Below are 22,906 nucleotides of genomic sequence, written 5' to 3'. Positions count from 1 at the left end.
TTTTAGTGGTTTAAGAGTATTTTTAACTTAAACAACAAGAACTAAAGCAAATACTCAGCAGGTCAGCCGGTATATGTGGAAAGAGAAACAGAGATAACATTTTGGACCCTCTTTTATCTGAATGACCCCTGCAGCATCTCTCCATGGCAAACCCTGATTTGACCCTACCCCCCTCCTTCTTTACTTCTTAAAATTAATGTGAAATGTCGACCGTTTACTCATTTCTGTTATGGTCCGGTCCTGAACTTGCATTCCGGGTCTTGATCCGGTCGGCAGATTCTGGACTCCGGGTCTTGTAGCCGTCCCTCCTTTCACTCTTGAGCCCAATTAGTCACACCTGTGGATCACTGTGGCTTGTTGGGGCTCAAGGAGGCGCACCTGATGCCCATCGGCTGGCGGTGTATATAGGGGGCTTGTATATATAGGTTGTTCTGCCTATCCTGTTTACCCTGTTCCTCCAGTTGCCCTGGCTTGGAGTTCCCCTCATTAAAGACGAGTTCTTCGAGTAAGTCTGGCAGTCGCCCTGGACCAAGTTCCCTTCCTATCCCTTGCCTCTGTCAGGCAAGCCTGGCCGGACTGCCATTGCCCGGCAGGGGACTCTGCCCCTTCCTGCCCAGGTCCCCGTGTTCCTACCTGGGAGGTTCGGGCCCTGCCTAGGAGTTATGCGGCCCGCCCAGAGGTATCTGCCCCTACCTATCCCTCTCCATCGACGGGTTGAGCCCCGCAACCTGCCCAGGTGTCCCGTGACCTGCCCAGGCCCCCGTGTTCCTGCCTGGGAGGTCCCAACCCTGCCCAGGCCCCCGTGTTCCTGCCTGGGAGGTCCTGACCCTGCCCAGGCCCCTGTGTTCCTGCCTGGGAGGTCTGGACCCTGCCCAGGAGTTATGTGGCCTGCCCAGTGAACTCCTAGACCCTGCCTGAACTCCAAGATCCTGCCTTGCCTGCACTCCGGGATCCTGCCTTGCCTGAGCTCCGGGATCCTGCCTTGCCTGCACTCCGGGATCCTGCCTTGCCTGCACTCCGGGATCCTGCCTTGCCTGCACTCCGGGATCCTGCCTTGCCTGAACTCCGGGATCCCACCTTGCCTGAGCTCCGGGATCCTGCCTTGCCTAAACTCTGGGATCCTCCTGCCTGCCTGAACTCTAAGACTCTCCCAGAACCCCAGAATCACCTTGAATGTCATGTCCCTCACGCATACCATGGTCTCCACGTCTTGTCTCTCGTTTAGTTGTTCCCGTCCTGCCTCTAATACTTCAGTGCCTGCATCCTGCACTTGGGTCCAGCCTCCTGCCCCCTTATGACACATTTCTATAAATGCTGCCTGACCTCCAGAATTTTGGGTGTGTTGCTCTGGATTTCAAGCATCTGCAGAATCTCTTCAGTTTATAATGTGGTTATTTTTCCCTGTTCCTCTAAGACTGCAAATTTTGTTTTAATCTCATATTTCTGGCACCTGCATTTTTAAAAAATCATTAATTCTTTGTTTTGTTTTGATGATTCTAAAAGTGTTGCTGAATTTAAGGTTGTCAGACCAAGATAACTGATAGGTTGATCACAAGCAAATTATTGGCTTGAGTTCTTCGGTGGGAATTTGCTATTAGTGCTGAATAATTTGCATTATACTCAGGGATCTGTGGGAAATTCTTTTGGTACAACAATACAATGTTTACAGCCCAACCATGTTGCTGGGAATTTAGGGATACAGCACGATAACAGCCCCTTCTGGCCCCAACGATCCCATATTGCCCAATTGTACCTGTGTGACCAGTTAACCTACTAACCTGCACGTCTTTTGGAATGTGGGAGGAAACCGGAGCTCCCAGAGGATGAGGTCACGAGGAGAATGTGCAAACTCCTTACAGACAGCAAGGTGAATTGAACCCGAGTCGCTAACACTGTAATAGCGTTTTGCTAATCACCTCACCACCATGCTGCCCTAAATTTTTGACAACTTATTTTTATTAGATGTTTGATGTTGTAACAGGATATGCAGTTGCTTGACAAGAGTGCGCTATTTTCTTTAAATGTTTATTTAATCACATCATTTGGCCTGCCAGGACATCATCCAAATCATGCTACAAACTAGAGAAGGTCTGCAGATGTTGGAAATCCAAGCAACACACACAAAATGCTGGAGGAACTCAGCAGGCCAGGCAGTATCTAAGGAAAAGAATGTAGTCGACATTTTGGGCTGAGACCCTTCGGCAGGACCGGAGAAAAAAAGATCAGGAACAGGTTTAAAATGTGGGGTAGGGGAGACAGAAACACCAGGCGATAGGTGAAACCTGGAGGGGGAGGAGTGAAGTAAAGAGCTGGGAAGTTGATTGGGGAGAGGGATGCAGGGCTGGAGAAGGGGGGAAATAGAAAGCCATGGAAGAAAGAAAAGCAGGGAGAAGCACCAGAGGGAAGTGATGGGTGGACAAGAAGGTGAGAGAGGGAAAAGGGGATGGGGACTGGTGAAGGAGGGGGCAGGTGGGACCATTACCAGAAGTTCGGAAATCGATCTTCATGTCATCAGGTTGGAGGCTACCCATGACAGTGGAGGATAGACGTATCGGAATGGGAATAGGAAATGGAATTAAAATAGATGGCCACTGGGAGATCCCACTTCTTCTGGCGGTTGGTGCTCGGCGAAGCAGTTTCCCAATCTACGTCAGTTCTCACCAATATACAGAAGGCCACACCAGGAGCACCGGACACATTATATCTTCTTACCTGCTCATAGCCTCCCTCTGGTGCTCCTCCCTCACCTTTTCTTTCTTCCATACCTTTCTATCCTCATCTATCAGACTCCCCCTTCTCCAGCCCTGTATTTCTTTCACCAATCAACTTCCCAGCTATTTACTTCATCCCTCCTGGCTTCACCTATCACCTTGTGTGTTTCTCTCCCCTCCTCAACCTTTTAAATCTACTCCTCATTTTTTTTTCTCCAGTCCTGCCGAAGGGTGTCGGCCCAAAACGTCGACTGTACTTGTTTCCATAGGTGCTGCCTGACCTGCTGAGTTCCTCCAGCATTGTGTGTGTCCAAATCCTGTTACATGACACCCATGATACCAAAGTCGTAAAACATAGAACAATACAGCTCAGTCCATGATGTTGTACCAACCATTTAACCTACTCTAAAAACAATCTAATACTTCACTCCTACATAGCCCTCTATTTTTCTATCACCATGTGCCTGTCTAAGAGTCTCATAAATGTCCTTAATGTATCTGCCTCCATCCCTGGCAGTGTGTTTCATGCACTCACCACTCTCTGTGTAAAAAAAAACCTACCTCAGACATCCCTTCTTTACTTTCCTCCATACAAATGAAAGTTATGCCCCCCCCCCCCCCCCATATTAGCCAATTCCACCCTGGATCTTTAGCTATCCGCTCGATCCATGCCTCCAAGTCATAGCAAAGGGGTTAAGCAATCACCATTAAAGTTTGTCTGATGGCTTTGATCAACTCCCAGTCTCTGCATTGGAAACAGGTTCTCTGATGATTCGGAGGGCTGGTTAGCTTTCCTTTCAATACCATAGTTACCTGGAGAAACTGAGTGAGATGAAAAGTCTTCTAGTTTTCTGTTCTGATGTGATCAGGAGTCTAGATATTAACATGTTGGGACCAAGGTATTCTGCTGTTACCAACTAAAGGTGAAAGTCACTCATAATCTGGCGATTATACACTTAGTGGCCACTTTATTAGGTACACCTGTATACCTGCTTGATAAAGTAGTTATCTACTCAGCCAATGATGTGGTAGCAACTCAGTGCATAAAAACATGCAGACATGGTCAAGAGATTCAATTGTTGTTCAAACCAAACATCAGAATGGGGAAGAAATCTGAGTGACTTTGACTGTGGAATGATTGTTGGTGCCAGATGGGGTGGATTGAGTATCTCAGAAACTCCTGGGATTCTCACACACAACAATCTCAAGAGTTTACAGAGAATGGGGCGAGAAGCAAAAAAAAATCCAGTGAGTGGTAGTTCTGTGAGTGAAAAGGCCTTGTTAATGAGAAAGGGCAGAGGAGAATGGCCAGACTGGTTCGAGCTGACAGGAAGGACTCAAATAATCACGTGTTACAACAGCAGTGTGTAGAAGGTCATCTCTGAACACACAACACATCAAAGCCTTGAAGTGTATGGGCTACAGCAGCAGAAGATCACACTGGGTTCCACTTCTGTACCTAATAAAGTGGTCACTGATTGTATTTCTCACTGGTGAAATTGTAATCGTTCAGTTGCAAGAGCAGTCACAGTTTCATTTGTTTAAAAGGTACATTTAATGTCAGAGCAATATATATAATATACATCCTGAAATTCTTTTTCTTTGCAACCATCCACGTAAGCCGAGGAGTGCCCCAAAGAATGAATGACAGTTAAATGTTAGAACCCCAAAGCCCCCCACCCACACATGAGCAGCAGCAAGGTAACGATCCCCCCCACCAGCAAAAAAAAGTATTGGTGCCCCCCACCGAGCACTCAAGCCTGTAGCAAAGCATCAATAAAGACACAGACTTGCAGTCACCCCAAAGACTACTCGTTCACCCGGGAATTCAACATTCCACCGGCTCTTTCTCTCCCTTATAAGGGAAAAAGAGGTGTATCCATTTCACAGTGAGAGGAGATATAACAAGCAACTCGCTGATTTACAATGTTAAAAGTCCGTTGCGTTGCTTTTTCCAAGCTCTGTTCCCAAGGAACTCGGGTCTCTGGGCACACAGCCAGAAACCTTTCATCTCCCACGACACACCGATTTCCTGCAGAGGCACCAACCTCATGAAATCCCAAAACTCCATAGGCAAGCTAATCTTCTAGGCCACATCCTTGGTATATTGAATAACGGCCAATCGTGAGACCCCGACAGCAGGTCCCATTCCCGCAAAGAACCAAAGTCAGCGTGTAACTCCAGGTCAGGACCTTCAAAAGAACCCTAAAAGGGATTAAAGATAGAATTAGAGCTGTTTCTGAAGATGAAAGCAAAAGAGTTGCCATTAGGTGCCTTTATCTCCTAAGCTCCCAAGTGAAGTGTGTACTGCCACTTGCAATTTTTGCAGAGCTTGGAACATCTCCTGAGATGATTTACAACCAATCTGTAGAGTCTATGGACAGCAGGATTGAGAATTGGATGAAATAAGACCAGACATAGGAGCAGAATTAGGCCAATCGAGTCTACTCTGGCTGATTTACTATCCCTCTCAAACCCATTCTTCTACCCTTCTCCCTGTGATGATGCCCTTAATAAACAAGAACCTATCAACTACTTTAAATATACCCAATGTCTTGGCCTCCACAGCCATTTGTGGCAATGAATTCCACAGATTCTCTACCCTCTAGCTAAAGAAATTCCTCCTCATCTCTGTGCCCTCTGGTCCTCGACTGCCCCACTGTAGGAAATTTCCTCTCCATGTCCTGCCTGTGAAGCCTTTCAATATTCGATAGGTTTCATGAGACCCCTTATTTTTCTGAGCTCCAGTGAGTACAGGCCTAGAGCCATCAAACACTTCTCATACATTAACCCTTTCATTACCAGGATCATTCTCATGAACAAGTCTCCATAAACCTGGAGCTGAGGCATGATTAGATTGATATTATAGGAAACATCCTCTCCACATCCACGCTATCTAGTCCTTGTTTAAATTGGCAGGATGATCCTGTAAAGAATCTTAATGTTGTTCATCTAAAATTCTCTGTTATTTTAATGTAGGCTTTACCTTGCTTTCATCAAATGAGTCAGTACCCTATAGAAAATTGTGAATTGGAATTTCAAAATGTGCATTGGTATGGAGTCATCTATTAGAATTGTGGCTATAGTTATTTTTCAGCCCACCATAATACCAACTGACTGTAGGATTTAAGTTACAGATGATGCTCTTATGAAGTATATTAAAGCAAGAAATACTTCTGGAGTACACTATGATGTTTACATGAAATATGATATTTGGTAATATTAATGTACTATAATTTATATCATAATAATGAGTGATGTTTTTAAAACTCATTTGTTCACTTAAGTAATTTAAACCTATAGTTTACATCTTCAGCAGAATCTGGTTTGGTGGCTGATGAATATACAGACTGTCCAGGAATTGGTTAATTAGCAATAATTTGAAAACTGCGTCTAAACATGCATCTGTCTTTCACTTGTGTGTGTTCTTTCCAGGTCCTTCTCACATGTGCTCTTCTTATAGCTTGACTGGTCTATCTTTGCCTCTCACCATAAAGTTCATTGTCCATGAGTGAAACAACGTACCATCTGTGAATTTATAAACACCCTTAATTGTTAAAACGAGTTGTAGTAATGTTTGAATAGAATATCTTGGCATGCAATTTTTAAAAATAATTTTGGACTTTTTTTGCTACTGAAGTATAAGTAAACAAGAAGTTAATTCTCGTAGCATTTAATAACAAGCAAATCAATATTTTGAAATCTGTTGGCAGGCCAGTAATCAGTAGAACACTGATCCCTTATTCCTATTCCTGTTTGACCATTCTAAGTAAGGATATGCTGTCTTTAGAGAGGATCCAAAGGAAGTTCATGAGAATGAAAGGGTTAATGTATGAGGAGTATTTGTTAACTCTGAGCCTTGACTTGCTTGGAGTTTAGAAGAATGAGGGGAGATGTCATTGAAACCTATCGAATATTGAAAGACCTTGATAGAGTGAATATTTCCTATAGTGGGAGAGTTCAAAACCAGAGGGCACAGCCTCAGAATAGAGTGATGTCCTTTTAGAACAGAGATGAGGAGGAATTTCTTTAGCCAGGCAGTGGTGAGTCTGTGGAAGCTAAGTCATTGGGTATATTTAAATAAGAGGCTGATAGGTTCTTGATTAAACAGTGTCAAAAAGTTACAAGGAGAAAGCAGGAGAATGGGGTTGAGAGGTATAATAAATCAGCCACGATGGAATGGTGGAGCAGGCTTGATGGGCCGAATGGCTGTATTCTGCACCTATGTCTTATGGTCTGTACAGTAAAAAATGGATTAATAGTCTTTTTTAATGGATGCTTTGAACAACTTTCATTTTATCATGTCTATCCAAGAGTCTCTTCAATGCCTGTAATATATCTATCACCAGCCTTGACACTGGATGAAGGCCAAGTTGATCAGCATGGTGATATTACAACCATGGTGAGAGAATCTAATGTAGATGCTAAAGATTGCATTGAGGTTATCAAAAAAAAGCAAGAGTTACTTCAACCAGGTGTACTCCCTGATCTTTGGTCTTATAGTCTTATTTCACAGTATTAGTAGAAGGCTCTCTTACCCCTTATCAGGTAGCTAGCAATCAAACCTAAACAGAAATCTAATTATTTTAATCAATGATAAATAATCTGTAAAGACATAGCTGCAGTTTCTTAAGCTGTATTACATGATAAGGATGGCGAAGTTAAGGAATCATAGGAATTGCTGCTTCTTTTTTCCAATTTCCTCTCTGTATTGGGTGTTTCCTTACGTTCTTTCTACTATTTCTTGTTCCTAAAGCGGACCTCGTGGAGAAATAAAACTGGGTAGGATCTAGCTCCTCTGTCGTAATGCTCCGTTTAACAAGAAATGTTTGTTGATCATGAAGAGAAAGTGGATGAGACTTGGGTCTGTGCTTCAACTGAAGTATTGTTTGCATGCGCAGAAAATCAAAAAAGACAAAATCACGCCCAGAAAGTAAAAAAGAACGAAATTAATAAAGAGAATAAATTGGCAGATTCTTATGCCTGATTAAATGCAAACACAAAATTATATCTCTTCTTAATCAGTGTTTACTTTTGAATAGCTGATTACACAAGGTTAATGCTGCTGAAGTATTTTTGTTTGTACATCTAAGATTCTAACTCAGCTCTGAATATCTTCCAACTCTCAGTAAAGTAATTTACGTAAGTATTCGATGCATTGGTCTACTTAGGGTTTGCCCCAACAGAAAATGTTTACCTTGATTCTAATAAGCTGTGTTACCTTTATATAGAACATAGAACAGTTAGCACAGGAACAGGCCTTTAGGCCCACAATGTTATGCCGAAACAATTAAATTAGTAATCAATTGGCCAACTAAACTAATCCCTTCTGCCTACAAAATATCCATATTCTTCCATTCTCCTCATATTCAGGTGCCTATCTAAACATCTCTTAAAAGTTCCTGATGTATCTGCCTCTGCCACCACCCCAGGCACCCACCACACTCTGTGAAAAAAAAATGCCCCTCACCATTTGCCCTTCACATCTCTTTTGAAATTACACCCTCTCACCTTAAATGCATGCCCTTTTGTATTAGACATTTCAACCCTTGGAAACAGATGATGTCTGTCTACTCTATTTATGCCTCTCATAGTCATAAGCCACTATCAGATCTCTCCTCAGCCTCTTTAGCTCCAGAGAAAACAACCCAAGTTTGTCCTACCTCTTGTTATAGCACTTGCCCTCTAATCCAACTAGCATCCTGGTGAACCTCTTCTGCACCTTCTCCAAAGCCTTAAAATCCTTGCCGACCAGAACTGTATGCAATGTAACTGAGCTAATAGATGATCCACAGAAATCCACCCATTATGCACCAAAATGGTAGAATTCCATGCTAGAATACATATATATCTTATAATTTGATATGCAGTTGTATCAGACACAAAATTAAATATTGCAACTTAACATCCCCACTGCACTCATTCATTCAGATTCATTTATTTATTATATACATTAAAACAAATGGTGAAATATATGTGTTAACAACCAACACAACAGAAAGATGTGCTGAGGGGCAGCCCACAAGTGCCACCACACATTCTGGCGCCAGCATTGCATAACCAACATATTCAGTAGAACAACACAAGCATCAACAACAGAGCAACAGCAACAAATCTACAGCAAAATAAGCCCCTTTTGTCCTCCCCACCCACCCATCCAGGCAAGCACACAGGCAGTCCTCCAACCCCAGGACAGACCAACTCTGCTCTCCAATCTCTGGTGGACTTGCGGAGTTACAGACATTGGGCCTTCGACTTCCCCAGTAGACTCGCAGACCCATCTCATCTTGCTTATCCCATCACATTGCAATTTTAAAACTTAAAATTCTTATGTTTGTTTTGCCCAGTCATACCTGAATTTCAATAATCAGATCAATTCTCTTGTCACTCGTATAGATTGCAAGCTTCTGGTGGTGTACCAAGCCCCACATCTCCTCCACTCTTTCTTATAACTGAAGCTACCATTACCATCTCATGCAGAGTGTAAGCTATAGTATCTGAGTTGGAAAATTATTTATTTTTAAAGTCCTAAAAAAAGAGCTCTTTCCTACACATTGGACCAAATCTGAAGCAAGAGGGTGTGTTTGGCATAATTGATAATATATTAACTGCAAAATAATGTATTTGGAATCGTGTACAGTATACCACAGGATTCACATTCCAGAGAATCCTTGTGTTTCTGGGTTGCAGCCCAGTCTGTGATTTTCATTCCAAAAAAAGTTAACTAGCTTTATAAACAGTTTTAATTTTGTTCACAGAATCAGTGATAGTGAGATGGTGAGGGGTCAAAGTCCTTCAGTTCTATAGAAAACTACCATAGTAGTTTCCCTGCCCAAGGTTAGATTTTTTTAATATATCAGAGCCTTTAGTCCTTCATGTTTCTTTCACTAAGAAGCAAAATTAAGATTATTTTGTTTTAGTAGTGAATTACTGACAAACCTTATCTGCCTATTCCATTAAATTCCATGAAGGTGATGCACATGCAATCCATTCATTACTTTAGCAAGGACAAATATTGTTGTAACCAACTGCAGACTTGGAAAGTCCCTAGGCAGCAAATCGCTGCATGCGATGTCAATATGGGAGTAGGGCCATAGAACACAATAGCACAGAACCAGGCCATTCAGCCTATCCAGTGCTGCCTAATTCCATTGACTTGCACCTCGACCTTAGCCCTCCACACATCTCCCATCCACGTACTTCTTAAATATTGAAATTGAAGCCACATCCACCACTTCAGCTGATGGCTGGTTCCACACTCTCACCACCCTCTGAGTAAAGTTCCCCTTAAACATTTCACCTCTCACCCTTAACCTGTGAGCTCTAGTTCTAGTCTCACCCAACCTCAGTGGAAAAAGCCTGCTTGCATTTACCTTATCTATACCCCTCATCATTCTATACACCTCTATCAAATCTCCCCTCATTCTCCTACACTCCAGGGAATAAAGCCCTAGCCTATTCAACCTGTCCCTATCCTCAAGTCCCAACAACATCCTTGTAAATTTTGTCTGAGTAGATGGTAGCTGTATTCTACTGCTGTGTTGTTACATTATTTCCAGTATTATGTTACATAAATCTAAAGTGATAGATTTTAACCTGTCATCACATGCAGCATTGGATCGGTTACTTACTGTACACCCTGTCTGATTGTCATCCTCCATTAAAGAGAGCAGACAGCATTCACCATGATGACCCATCCAATATATTATGTTAAATGCACCTGCCCCCATAACTTAATATACCCTACTATTTTCTAAATAATTACAATATAACATTTTCATTGAAAAATGCATCAGACTATCTTTCCACCTTAGCTTTAACTAACTTATTTCAGTATCAGGCATTGATCTTTAGCATTGATTCCCCTATAATTTTGTCCTTACCTAAGATACCTAACACTCAAAATTCAAAGTAAATTTATTATCGAAGTATGTATCCCATATACAACCTTCAGATTCATCTTCTTGCAGGCATCCACTGGAAAATAAAGAAGTACAAAGAATGAATGAAAAAGAACTTACACAACAAAGGCAGATACCCTAAAACTGAGTGTACACTGTACACTCGGTTAATGGTAGGGGTTCATGGCATAAAAAGAGTTTGGGAACTCCTGGTCTACAGGCTGTGGAGTCAGTGAAGCCAGGAGCCTGATGCTTGCAGGGCATCATCTGTTCCTGAACATGGTAGCATGGCACCTTCTGTCCCAAGAAGAGAGGGAGCCGGGATAGCCTCAGGTGGGGGATCTTGGCTGGCACCCAGTAGGCACGTGACATCAATTAAAGATGATAGAGTAGAAAGTTGCACTCTGCTGAGGTGGGAGGATTAAAAGTGTAATTTATTGTTTGATTACTTGGGCCAAACATTTTGAAGAAGCATATATAGTTTTTTTTATATTAGTGAAATTTCAGCAATGTTTAGCAAACATAGTTTGCACTCTGCCTTAATTCCATCATTTCTTCGTCTTTCATACTCCACTCTAATTCTGTCTTTCTTGTCTGTTGTGTGGAGTCTTAATATTAACAATTTTAATTGAAAACAGCTTTGCGTTTTATGTGAGCAAAATCTCATTGTCCGAACTTGAATCCTTTAACCTTGACACAGTATTTGCATGATGATAAGTGAGAAACTTAAAACGCCTCGCTGGTAGATATATTCTATTGAAAATAAATTTTTGAACTTTTTTTGCTGTAGATGAGGTAGTTGATGTCTAAGCAACACACACAAAATGCTGGTGTGTGCTGCTTGGAGTTCCAGTGTCTGCAGATTTCCTCTTGTTTGTGGTTGGTGCCTAATTCTGATTAGTCCATTGAGGAATCATGCCAGACCATGGAAGTCCCAACAAATAAGAGGTCATCAGCAGCTGAATTGCTTTGGTCTCTTGTATCAGCACTTTGGGATTTATACACAAAACAATTGAACTGATTGGTATATCCCCATGCTGCTTTCATGCCCTCCCATAGCACTATGTTGACATACCTTTGCTGCTGTAGAACAATTTTTAAGTCCATTTACTGTCCAGAGCGAATATGTTCACTTCTTCATTGAAGATCAAAGTAAAGTTATTATCAAAGTACGTATATGTCACCATATACTACCCTGAGATTCATTTTCTTGCAGGTATTCACAGTAGAACAAAGAAATACAATAGAATCAATGAAAAGCTACTGACGAGCAACAAATGTACAAAAGAAGACAAACTGAGTGTAGAAAATACAAAAAAGTAAATAAGTAGTACTGAGAACATGAATTTTAGAGTCCTTGAAAGTGAGTCTGTAGGTTGTGAAATCAGTTCAATGTTGAGGTGATTCAGGAGGCTGATTGTTATAGGGTAACAACTGTTCCTGAACCTAGTGGTGTGGGACCTGAGGCTCCTATACCTCCTTCCTGATAGTTGAGGGGTAATAACTGTTCCTGAACCTGGTGGTGTGGGGCCTGAGGCTCCTATACCTCCTTCCTGATAGTTGAGGGGTAATAACTGTTCCTGAACCTGGTGGTGTGGGGCCTGAGGCTCCTATACCTCCTTCCTGATAGTTGAGGGGTAATAACTGTTCCTGAACCTGGTGGTGTGGGATCTGAGGCTCCTGTACCTCCTTCCTGATAGTTGAGGGGTAATAACTGTTCCTGAACCTGGTGGTGTGGGGCCTGAGGCTCCTGTACCTCCTTCCTGATAGTTGAGGGGTAATAACTGTTCCTGAACCTGGTGGTGTGGGGCCTGAGGCTCCTGTACCTCCTTCCTGATGGTTGAGGGGTAATGACTGTTTCTGAATCTGGTGGTGTGGGGCCTGAGGCTCCTGTACCTCCTTCCTAATGGTTGAGGGGTAATGACTGTTTCTGAATCTGGTGGTGTGGGACCTGAGCTCCTGTACATCCTTCCTGATGGCAGCAGCGAGAAGAAAGTATAACATCCTTGATGATGGATGCTGCTTCCTTGTAGATGTGCTCAGTGGTGGGAAGGGTGTTGCCTATGATGGACTGGGCTGTATCCATCGCTTTTTCCTTCCTCTGGCATTGATGTTTCCTTACCAAGCAATGATGCAACCAGTCAGGATGCTCTCTTCTGGGTTTCATGGGGCATTTGCTCTTGGTGTTGTTCATTTAAAAGGGGTATGCACACTGAAGTTTGCCAACTATAGTCCAACTTCATAAAGCATAAACACAGGAAATTTTGCAGATGCTGGAAATCCAAAATGATACACACACACAAGATGCTGGAGGAACTCAGCAAGTCAAAGCATCTATTCAGATAATTAAATAGTGGGTGTTTCAGGACTGCAAAGGAAGGGGAAAGACGCTAGAATAAAAAGGTGGGGGAGGGGAAGGAGGACAGCTAAAAGGTATACATGGCTGTGCTAGCAAGTCTGGAAAAAGTATATGGTCGAAGAGTTGAATGGCAACAGAGATCACAGAGGGGGAGTAGCGGAAGAGGGTCTCATTGAACTCCCGTCGAAAAGAAGATTTAAACTTATTCAGGGTATGCATCCCTCAAAGAGACTTTGCAATGGAGCAGCAAATTGTAAACACGAGGGATTCTGCAGATGCTGGAAATCCAAAGCAACATACACAAAATGCTAAAACACTGGTCAGACATCAGTTGGAGTACTATGTGTGGTCACCATGCTATAGGAAATGTGATAGTGAAGAAAGAGAAGGTACAGAGGAGATTCACCAGGATGTTCTCCGGGACAAAACATTTCACTTATGATGACAGACTGGAGCAACTATATCATAAACAGAAGAGGGTCATAAAATCCTTCGCAGTCCTGATGAAGGGCCTTGGCCCAAAAAGTCAGCTCTTTATTCCACTCCATAGGTGCTGCCTTTCGTGCTGAGTTCCTCCAACATTTTGTGCGTATTATTCAGAACCTGAGTCAGTTGTCCCTGGAGTGAGGAGTTTCAGAGGTGACATGATTGAAGTCTAAAGTCATGAGTGGTATAGATAGGCTAGACTGCAGAAAACCATTCCCCTTATCATTGCTAGATACACTCCAGGGCATAGATCTACATTAAAGGGTAAGAGAATTAGAAGGGATGTGAAGAGGACGTTTTTTCATCAAGAGAGTATCTGAAGTATGTTGTCTGAGAGAGCAGTGGAAGCTGAGTCATTGACAGCATTTAAGAAGAGTCAAATAAGCACTTGAATCTCTTACACATAAAAGGCCAAGTTCTGGAAGACGGAATTATGGATTGATAGTTTGGTCACGGTGGGCTGAATGGTTTATTTTCATTTACATGACTCTGTGAACACAGTAATTAATTTACCAAGATTAAGATCCACGTGTACTTGCTCACCTGTACAAATTTTTGAATGGAATGAGTTCCAACTGCACATTACCATCTTGGGAATATGGAATAATTACTGGAATGATTTGGCTTGGTACTGAACGTAGCAGCTGATTAAACCTGTCCCTCGAACTAAAGTCAGTAAACTTGCGGTTAGTAATATCGAAGCCTCAACCATTGTTCGTTGAAGAAGAGGACAACATACAATACTGTATTGTCTCATCTCGTGTGAGAGTAAATATTTTCCGCTTCACTGGCGAGCTTCTATTGATGATGAAGAATAAATGCCTCCCGGAAGCCAAATATTTTTTCCAGTCGAAGGAGATGGAAAGAGAAAAGAGTAGATAATTCAACAAAGCTAAACCTCACTAACTTGAGTGACATTAGCAGAGCCTAGGTCAAAATTGTGTGTTGTTCTGCAAGGGTTGGTGAATGTAAGAAGTCATGACAGAAACAAATGAGATCTTTAACCAAAGATTATTATAGATTCTGAGGAAGCACTAAGCCAGGCTTCACTTTAGCTGGAAGGTGATCTGTTACTGCACAGTAAAGTGTTGTACTGATGCAGCAAACATCCCCCCTGCAGAATCAACAAATGAGCAGGCTCTGTATTAACAATGAATTATTTCTGATGGGCTTGGCTGAATGTGATTAATAATGTTGAGCGCCTGTTAAACAAGTTTATTTACATATAATCAGGGATTTGCATTTTCAGATTTTGGATACTTGAGATGAACTAATTTACAAAGAATTGATGGAGGTTATAAAATTTGATGCCTCCGAGCTGCTTTCATCCAGGGGTTCCCAACCTGGGGTCTGTGGACCCCTTGGTTAATGGTAAGGCTGCATGGCATAAAAGAGGTTCGGAACCCCTGCTTTAGTCTGTGGGTGCCCCCTGTTGAAATGCTGTTATCATCTGGTTTTTCTTTTTTTCACCAGCCTTGGTGATGTAAATTACATCTATTGTTAGTTATACAAATAATATACAATAACCAGATCCTATTAGTCACCTGTCTATGGTCAATTGCTTTTATTTGATCCTCTGGTTTTAAGCAGACAATCCTCAGTTCTGTTAGAATGACCAATGATGCCAATAAATGCTGAAAATGCAAATAGATGCATATAATTTTGAAATTCGTTGCCATGTTGTGATCTCCATGTTGCAGAGAGCACTGCTTTATTTGTGGCCTGTTCTGTTGGCTGTGTTTTGTCATGTGACTCCTAACCCTACCATTAATAACGTTGCAGTGGTAACTTTTAAGCTGAGCCACTCCTAATTGGTGCTATTTTTCCATTGAACTTGCAGATTCGACCACAAGTGATTCAGCAAAGTCCAAGGTAAGGGTTAAAATATTTGGAGACTTCCATAATTCAATTATTTCACCAACAATTGTGTACGTTATTTCTTAGTACCATTTTTAAGCTCTAAACGTGTGAACTGAGATGGTGTGTGTTTTCCATGTATTCTAACTGTACTGAGATACAGATTAATCTCACTACTACTAACTAGCTCACTCCTTCAAGAAGCTCATGGCTACAACGTTCCTTAAGATTCAGAATTTAAGATTGTTTAATGTCATTTCCAGTGTAAAGGAGAATGAAATAATTATTACTCTGGACCCAATGAAGCAAAAAAGAGCACAATAATAAAAAGCAATAGATATAAATACATAAGATAGCTTATAAAGATAGATTAATTGTATGTTCATAAAGTGACACTAGGCACAGGAGTGTGTCTACATAAGGTGACACTGACAGGAAATGATAAAGTAGTGGTGGAAGGGTGGCTTAGTGGGTGTTGATAGGCCTTACTGCTTGGGGAAAGTCACTGTTTTTGAGCCTGGTGGTCCTGGTGTGGATGCTACGTCGCCTCTTCTCTGATGGGGTGATGACTTTATTCCTTCCCAGAACCTAAAGATTTCTAAAATACTCGGTTACTCATGCTCCATGTAAATAATTTCTGTGCCTCTCTACATCTGGCGAAGATAATTTATCTATTTGTTTTATAACAGCTCATCTGCATTTGTAATTGCATTTTATTTCGAAGCAGAATTACACTGTTCAGTCCATCAAGTCTGCTCCTTCTTTCCAACATGGCTGATTTATTATCCCTCTCAATTCCATTCTCCTGCCTTCTCACCGTAACCTTTGATATCCTTACTAATAAAGAATCTGTCAATCTCTGCTTTAAATATACTCAGTGACTAGGCCCCTACAGCCATCTGTGTCAATGAATTGCCCAGATTCACCACCCTCTGGCTAATTTGAGGCTGCGCCTTTTCGTCCTAGACTCCCCAACTTTAGGAAACATCCTCTCTGCGTCTACTCTATCTAAATCTTTCAATATTCCATAGGTATCTAATGGAATATTAGATTTTAAGTTTTAAGTTTTATCTACTTAAAACTCAAAAGGTACTTTGATACAGGTAGACAAAATGGTATATTAGTATAGAGCTTAACTTTATTGTTATTACTCAAGACAATGAGATTGCGGTTCTACTCCAGTCCATGCAGAACAGAGATTTACAATGCATGTGGTACAGCTTAATTTTTTTAAAAAGCCATATTTACAAGCAACAAGTGACTTTGATAACACTCAAAGGCCATTGGCTAGCTGGGGTGTGACATCATTCAGCTGCACAGCGGCCCTCGGGAAGAAGGTGTTTTTCAGTCTCACTGCCTGGGCTGAGATGTTTCTGTATCCCCTACCTGATGGCAAGAGATTGAACAGACAGTGTCTGGGATGGGATGGGTCTTTAATGACGTTACCACCATTGAGAGTTGTAGATTGTCTCCAGGGTCGGTAGCTGTGTCCCAATGATGTGCTGAGCCGTCCTCATCACCCATTGGAGTGCTTTGTGATCTGTCTTGCTGCAGCTAGACTACCAGACTGCCATTCCATATGTCAGTATGCCCTGTATCGCACATCGATAAAAGTTGACTGGTAATTTTTGGGGCAGATTAGTATACCCAATGACTTAGTTTCCAGGATGCCAATATATTCATACTTTTCTTATACACTTTTCTCTTGTTCACTGTTTGTTGTGTTTTATTGTAGGGATCATGGGGATCTAGGAAGGAGCTCTACAACAGGGAGCTTGTGATGTCAATCTTTGCAGCCGCCAACCGTAAGAGGAAGAAAAAAGAGGCGAAAATGCTTGAAAGCAGCACGGACGATGATTCCGAACATGAACCTATTAAGGCTATTAACAAAGAGAGATTATTAGACAAGAAGGGAATGGACAGAAAGAGGGATGTAGCAGGAGAGAGAGAGAGGGAGCTGGATAATAGCAGAAAGAGAGAGGTGGAGCCAATTCACCAGCCCATTGCTAGTAAAGAAATTCGGAAGAAAGTAGGAGAATCTAATTATTCCACCCAGCACTGCAATCAAATATCTCCATGGGAGAGTGAGGAAGCTACACTGGACACTTCATGTAAACCACACATCAGCCCATCTTCAGTTGGTACCGATCGTTCCTTAAAAGAAGGAATCACCCTCAAACTTCTCAATTCAGACGGAAGAAGAAAATCCACAGGCCATGAAGCGGCTCTCCCTGGTCCTCAGTGTCACAATAACAATGAACAGTTTCCCAAAAGCCTCAAGCTGAAGATGTGGCGTACACCTGAGATGGAGCACAAGGAGCTGATCGCCACTGATGCCAGCTCAATTGTTTCAGGCTATTCCACCATTTCGTCCATAACAACAACCCTAGATCATAACATCTGTCCTGAAGTGCAGTCCATTGCTGAGAGCAGGGGCGACGAAGCTGATGATGAAAGAAGTGAGCTCATCAGTGAGTGTGGAGGTCAGATCGAAACAGACAATGAAAGTGGCTACCTCACACGCACGCTACCAGGCAAAGCTTCGAACTCACAGCAGACTTCAGGAAGGCTTTCTCGCCGTGAGTCAGACAGTAATACAAGCTCTGACAAAGAAGGGATTGCAACACAGAAATTAAGCAATATGCCTTCTTTTAATTCCCACAGGTTAATTCAGTGCGATACCTTGGCTAGAAAGAAATTGACCAAACCGAAAGGTGCAAATGAACTTAGCGCAAAGATCAGTGAAGATGAAGAGTCTTCATTGGTTGCAAATCTGTATCATGATTCAAATCAACCCAATTCCACCAAGACACACGATTTCCTCAAGACTGATTCAAACAAGGAGGATCCAACCAAAGTTTCAAAACGAATGCTGACTGATCAACCAAAAGCTAGGCTCAAAACCTCAGCGGATGATATGTTTGGAGTAGGGCTAAGGAAACAGAGCTCCCCAGAGACCCGAAGAAAGAAGAACATTAGAAGGAGACACACGGTAGTGGTACAGAATGATTTATCAGAGTTTCACTTCAGAGAATGGAAAGAAGAACAACTAGGATTGAACAAGGACTATAACCATCGAGGGGGAAAACCATCTAACACGAGCCAACTAAAGCAGACAGTTGATTCCTGGGAGACTTCTGATCCAGGGGAAAGCATGCAGCCAGATTTAGAACCTAAACCCAAGGCAATATCCAGACCAGATGATCTAGATGCACAGTATTGTCCCAGTCATCAGAGTGGAAATTTGCAATCTGAACAGCCAGCATCCAGTAATAAGACTTTGAGTAGCAATGAAAGTTCAGAGCTTTGTCAGCCGGCCTTGTCATCTTCACCATCAGGTCCACTGAGAGACAGTGACTCGAATACCAAGTCCACGAGCATAAAGCCTCAAAGACATTCAACCTCATCTCGATTTCATCAATATCTTTGATGGAAATTGATTAGTGCTAAAACATTCAGCAGCTGGGCCAACGGTGAGGGTTTACTTCTTCCCCTTACCTAGTAACAGGTGGAAAATAGCTGATTGTTGGGGACATCAAAAAGCTCTCTTGAAGATGTTTAATGATAGAATCTGGCAGTCCCAGGAGTAATGACTGTATTTTAAAAATTATTTTCTATCAATTTTCCTTCACTTAACCATTTTATAGAAAATTGAAAGGCTCTGCTGCTCTTTTTTTGGGATGCACATGCATTTCAGCAAGATGGATTTTTTAAAGAAAAAAGCAGGTAATTGTAGGGAAATAAAATTTGAAATAATGTCATATTCATTACCAAAACCACATAAACCTTGCTGTCTGTGCAGGCATGAATGATTTCCCATTGGAGTAGCCAATTTGATGGGCAGTGGTCTTTTAGTCAACTGAATAATTTCTCTGTAAATTCCAGTTGCTTTGTGTATGAGATATCCTGGTGAAATATCCCAGGAAGTATAGCTGATTGGGGGTTTTATTTATTAAAATGATGTTTGCCAGAAAGAAAACTAAAATCAGTACCTGCTTCAAAGATATCCGAATCAGTATTTGTCGTAACATTGTTTTAGTGAAGAGTTTGTCCCCTAGACATCGATCATTAGAACATTGTTCTCGTGAAGGGTCAGTCCCCCAGGTGATTTTCTCTTTACAGTTGTTGTATATGTTCATGATAGGGGGTTGTTAACAGTACAGGGCTGGTCAAAGTGGGTGTGGACTAGAGAGAATGATATTAAATTAGGCACTCAGGAGTGTAGTTGCAGAATTCAAAGGGCTTTGCTGGCTACTAATATACTGCTGCTAGTTTCGAACTTGCTTTGCTAATCATCCATATTTTGGTACAGTTCAAGTTCAAGTTATCATCATTCAACCATACCGCCAAATGAAACAACATCCCTCCGGACCAAGGTACACAACACAGTACCTACTGTATAACTCACACATAACACATAAAGTAATATTACCACAAATAACTTAATAAATAATAAATTATATTCCAGAAGAGTGACAGTTAACATAAGGTGCATTTACGATACAAGTTAAACAGTAAACGATAATGGTGCTTCTTATGTGATGAGGCCTGGGTGGTGTCAGGGAGATCAGTAGTCTCACAGCCTGGGGACGAAGCTGTGTAACATCCCAACAGTCCCTGTCCTAATGATATGGTAGGTCAAAAAGATTGTGGGATGGATTGTGGAACCAGTTTAACTGGAGGTCTACACCACAACTTGCATAACTTTGTTGTCCTGTTTGTACAAAGAGCATGTTTCAGCTGTCCAAAAGGAAGGGAATGATTTGGCGATAGACAGGGCACTTAAACCCAGATGGATTTAGGAAGTTATTTAAAATACTATGTACATATTGTTAGGTACTGAAGCATTGCTTTTCACTGACCCACAACAGCAGCATGTTGGCTCGTGAATCTTCATTACTTTGACCTCCATTTCCTTATTGGGTTCCTCACTAACTAATGTAATTAAAATGTGACACATAGGGAGCAAGTTCAATGCCATTTTAGTAGAATTTTATTTTTAAGCAAATTTCATCCTTGTTTTTCAAATATATTTAAAAATTTCCCCCTTTCCTTCCTTGAATTTTATCTATGTTAAACCCAACCCTTAAATACAAGTGAGCACAGGTGATTTGCTTGTTAGCTCAATGTGAACAGTTGTGAGGGACAAGAAGAGGTACGGGTAGTTTTGTGGTATTAGAAATGAATTTGGATTGCAGATCCACTGTGCTCTAAGCCTCCTGTGATGGCACGTGTTCATTTCACTTCATGCCATGTCCACATGGTCCTGATTTTGAGAGAATTCTGATTGAAAGAGTAAGTCAGAATAAAATCCTTCTCTGATTGACCCCAATCCTTTTAACAGAAATGAATCTCTCCAAAGCTATTAGCGGTCAATTAACATGCCATGTGACTGTGGGCACCTCTGCAGCCCTTGATTTCAATGTCTTAAAGTGAAAGACAATAGACTGCAGGGAGTGAAGCACATGGGTTGCAAATACAGTTGATTCCGGTTAATTGGGACACATCGGGCCCAGTGCATTTTGGCCTAATTAAGCGGCTGCTCCAATTAGCCAAAGTTTCATGAAAATGCTGTAGTAAAAAGACATAAAAAAGAGAAACTAAATTTTAACTGAGTAACAAATTATGTATTTAAATGGAATACAGAACAACTTAGAACACCATTAGGTCATTAAACTGTACTAGAAACTGTGTATTAGTTCCTAACAGTTATTGACGGAGGAATTCATCCAGTGTGCGCTGCCGTGTTCTTTTGATTGACTGTAAATGAACAAAATCAGCACAGACACCGGGTGTAGATAATGGACTGCCTTCATACAATGCTTTTGATGATTACCTCCTCCAAATCTTCAGTTTCTTTGTAACATTCAAAATGATTGTCAATACCTTCAAGTTCTAAGTGGTTCCTAACTTGTTGTAGTAATGAAATTGTTTAATTTTCATTCCCGGTCGGTTCTGGCATCTCTAAGCGTGAATGCTTGAAACCACAGTGAGCAAAACCATTCTGAATTGTCTTACTGCTTATTTTTCGCCAACTATCAGTGACAAAAATCACATGCAACTGATGCTATTTAAAAACTCAAACATGAGGAAATCTGCAGATGCTGGAAATTCAAGCAGCACACACAAAATATTGGTGGAACACAGCAGGCCAGGCAGCATCTATAGGATAGGAAGAAGTACAGTCGACGTTTCAGGCCGAGACCCTTCATCAGGACTCACTTCGTCCTGATGAAGGGTCCCGGCCCGAAACGTCGACTGTACTTCTTCCTATAGATGCTGCCTGGCCTGCTGTGTTCCACCAGTATTTTGTGTGTGTTGCTATTTAAAAACTGTTCACTCTAAACCCGGTGTAGTGTCTAATAACCACACAAGTGCATGTAACTGACTAGTTAGAAACTGTTCGGCAGCAGTCTCCTGTCCCAATTAAATGGCATAGTGTCCAAAATAAAAGAACAAAATCCCAGCTATTTTCCCAATTAGTTTTTGTTCTTAAACAGTTGCCCATATAAGTGGCTGCCCCGATTAAAGTGACGGTCCAGTTAACCAGAATCCACAGTATCCTCGCCCGAGTGCCACAACTTGGCTGGAACTGAAGCAGAAATGCTGACGGTGCATTTATATGCTGACTTTGTTGCACTTCAACAGCTTCACAATGGTGAACCAGGAAATTCTCACCCCATCATGTCAGAAATGAGTAAATTAAAGTCAAAAACACTGCAGATAAATTAAACACAAAATTCTGGAAATACTCAGCTAGTCTGATGCAACCAGTATTTTGGAGATCAGTTTCCAGACAGTTGAAGGCTTCCTTCAACCTGTGGAATATGCTATGACTTGCTAGTATTTATCAAATGTAGTTTGTTGGCATATTAGTCTGCATTAAATGTTTACTACAAGATTATCTAAATTATCTAGGTGATTAAAGATTTCTACCTAGTCATGAGTAATTTTTGTTCAATGCATTAGTTTTATGCTATTTAACAACAGATTTAATTTTAATTATTAAGAAATCCGTTTGTAAATAGGATAAATCTATATTGTTTTTTTAAGAAAGTATCTATGCTATACTACAACTAATGCACTAATCACCAAAGTATTTATATTTTATACTTATTAACAAAGAACCCAAACTAACAAGTTAAGATTTGCTTTATTTAATTAAAATACCAATCTTCGGGGCACTGGTCTCTGTGTCAAAATATTTTGTTAACCCATTTTATTGGTGAGGGGTGAGTCACGAGAATTGTATATCATTTTTATCCAGGCGAAATTATGACCCTAAAATGTGCTGATGATTTTAATTGACTAGCACGATGGTAGGAATACATTTTTAAAATTGTTGCCTGACAAATTTTTTTCTTTGATGATGATGCTTGAACATGGATTTTTAAAGGCTTCATCTTCAAAATGCAAAACGAAGTGAAATTTAATCACAATGAGAGATATTATGGTAGCACTTAGGTCTCCAATATGGAAAGGGGCACAATGGTTTTACACACTTCAATCTATGCTGCATCCAGTTTGTATTGCCACTCCAAATAAATCAATACAAGTCTTTCCTACATTTGTTCAGTTAGCTAAGGCAGTGC

At 41.4% G+C, this 22,906-nt stretch overlaps 2 protein-coding genes across 4 annotated transcripts in view; one reads left to right on the top strand and one right to left on the bottom strand.

The window, feature by feature from the left end:
* LOC140741506 (rho GTPase-activating protein 23-like) overlaps positions 1–21,482 on the top strand; it is a 252,070-nt gene extending 230,588 nt beyond the window's left edge. Inside the window, 2 exon segments of the mRNA XM_073071782.1 lie at positions 15,298–15,329; positions 17,050–21,482. Coding sequence (XP_072927883.1) covers positions 15,298–15,329; positions 17,050–18,744 — 1,727 coding nt within the window. The 3' untranslated portion in view covers positions 18,745–21,482.
* The window catches only part of srcin1a (SRC kinase signaling inhibitor 1a), a 616,941-nt gene continuing 598,553 nt past the window's right edge, over positions 4,519–22,906 (bottom strand). For all 3 annotated transcript variants that reach the window (XM_073071787.1, XM_073071788.1, XM_073071786.1), the window contains one exon: positions 4,519–4,916. In XM_073071787.1, the coding sequence (XP_072927888.1) occupies positions 4,761–4,916 (156 nt within the window). In that variant the 3' untranslated portion in view covers positions 4,519–4,760. The remainder of the gene's footprint in view (positions 4,917–22,906) is intronic.

Source organism: Hemitrygon akajei, chromosome 18 (genome assembly GCF_048418815.1).
Source record: "Hemitrygon akajei chromosome 18, sHemAka1.3, whole genome shotgun sequence".
Classification (NCBI taxonomy): domain Eukaryota; kingdom Metazoa; phylum Chordata; class Chondrichthyes; order Myliobatiformes; family Dasyatidae; genus Hemitrygon; species Hemitrygon akajei.
This window is presented reverse-complemented; position numbering and strand designations above follow the sequence as displayed.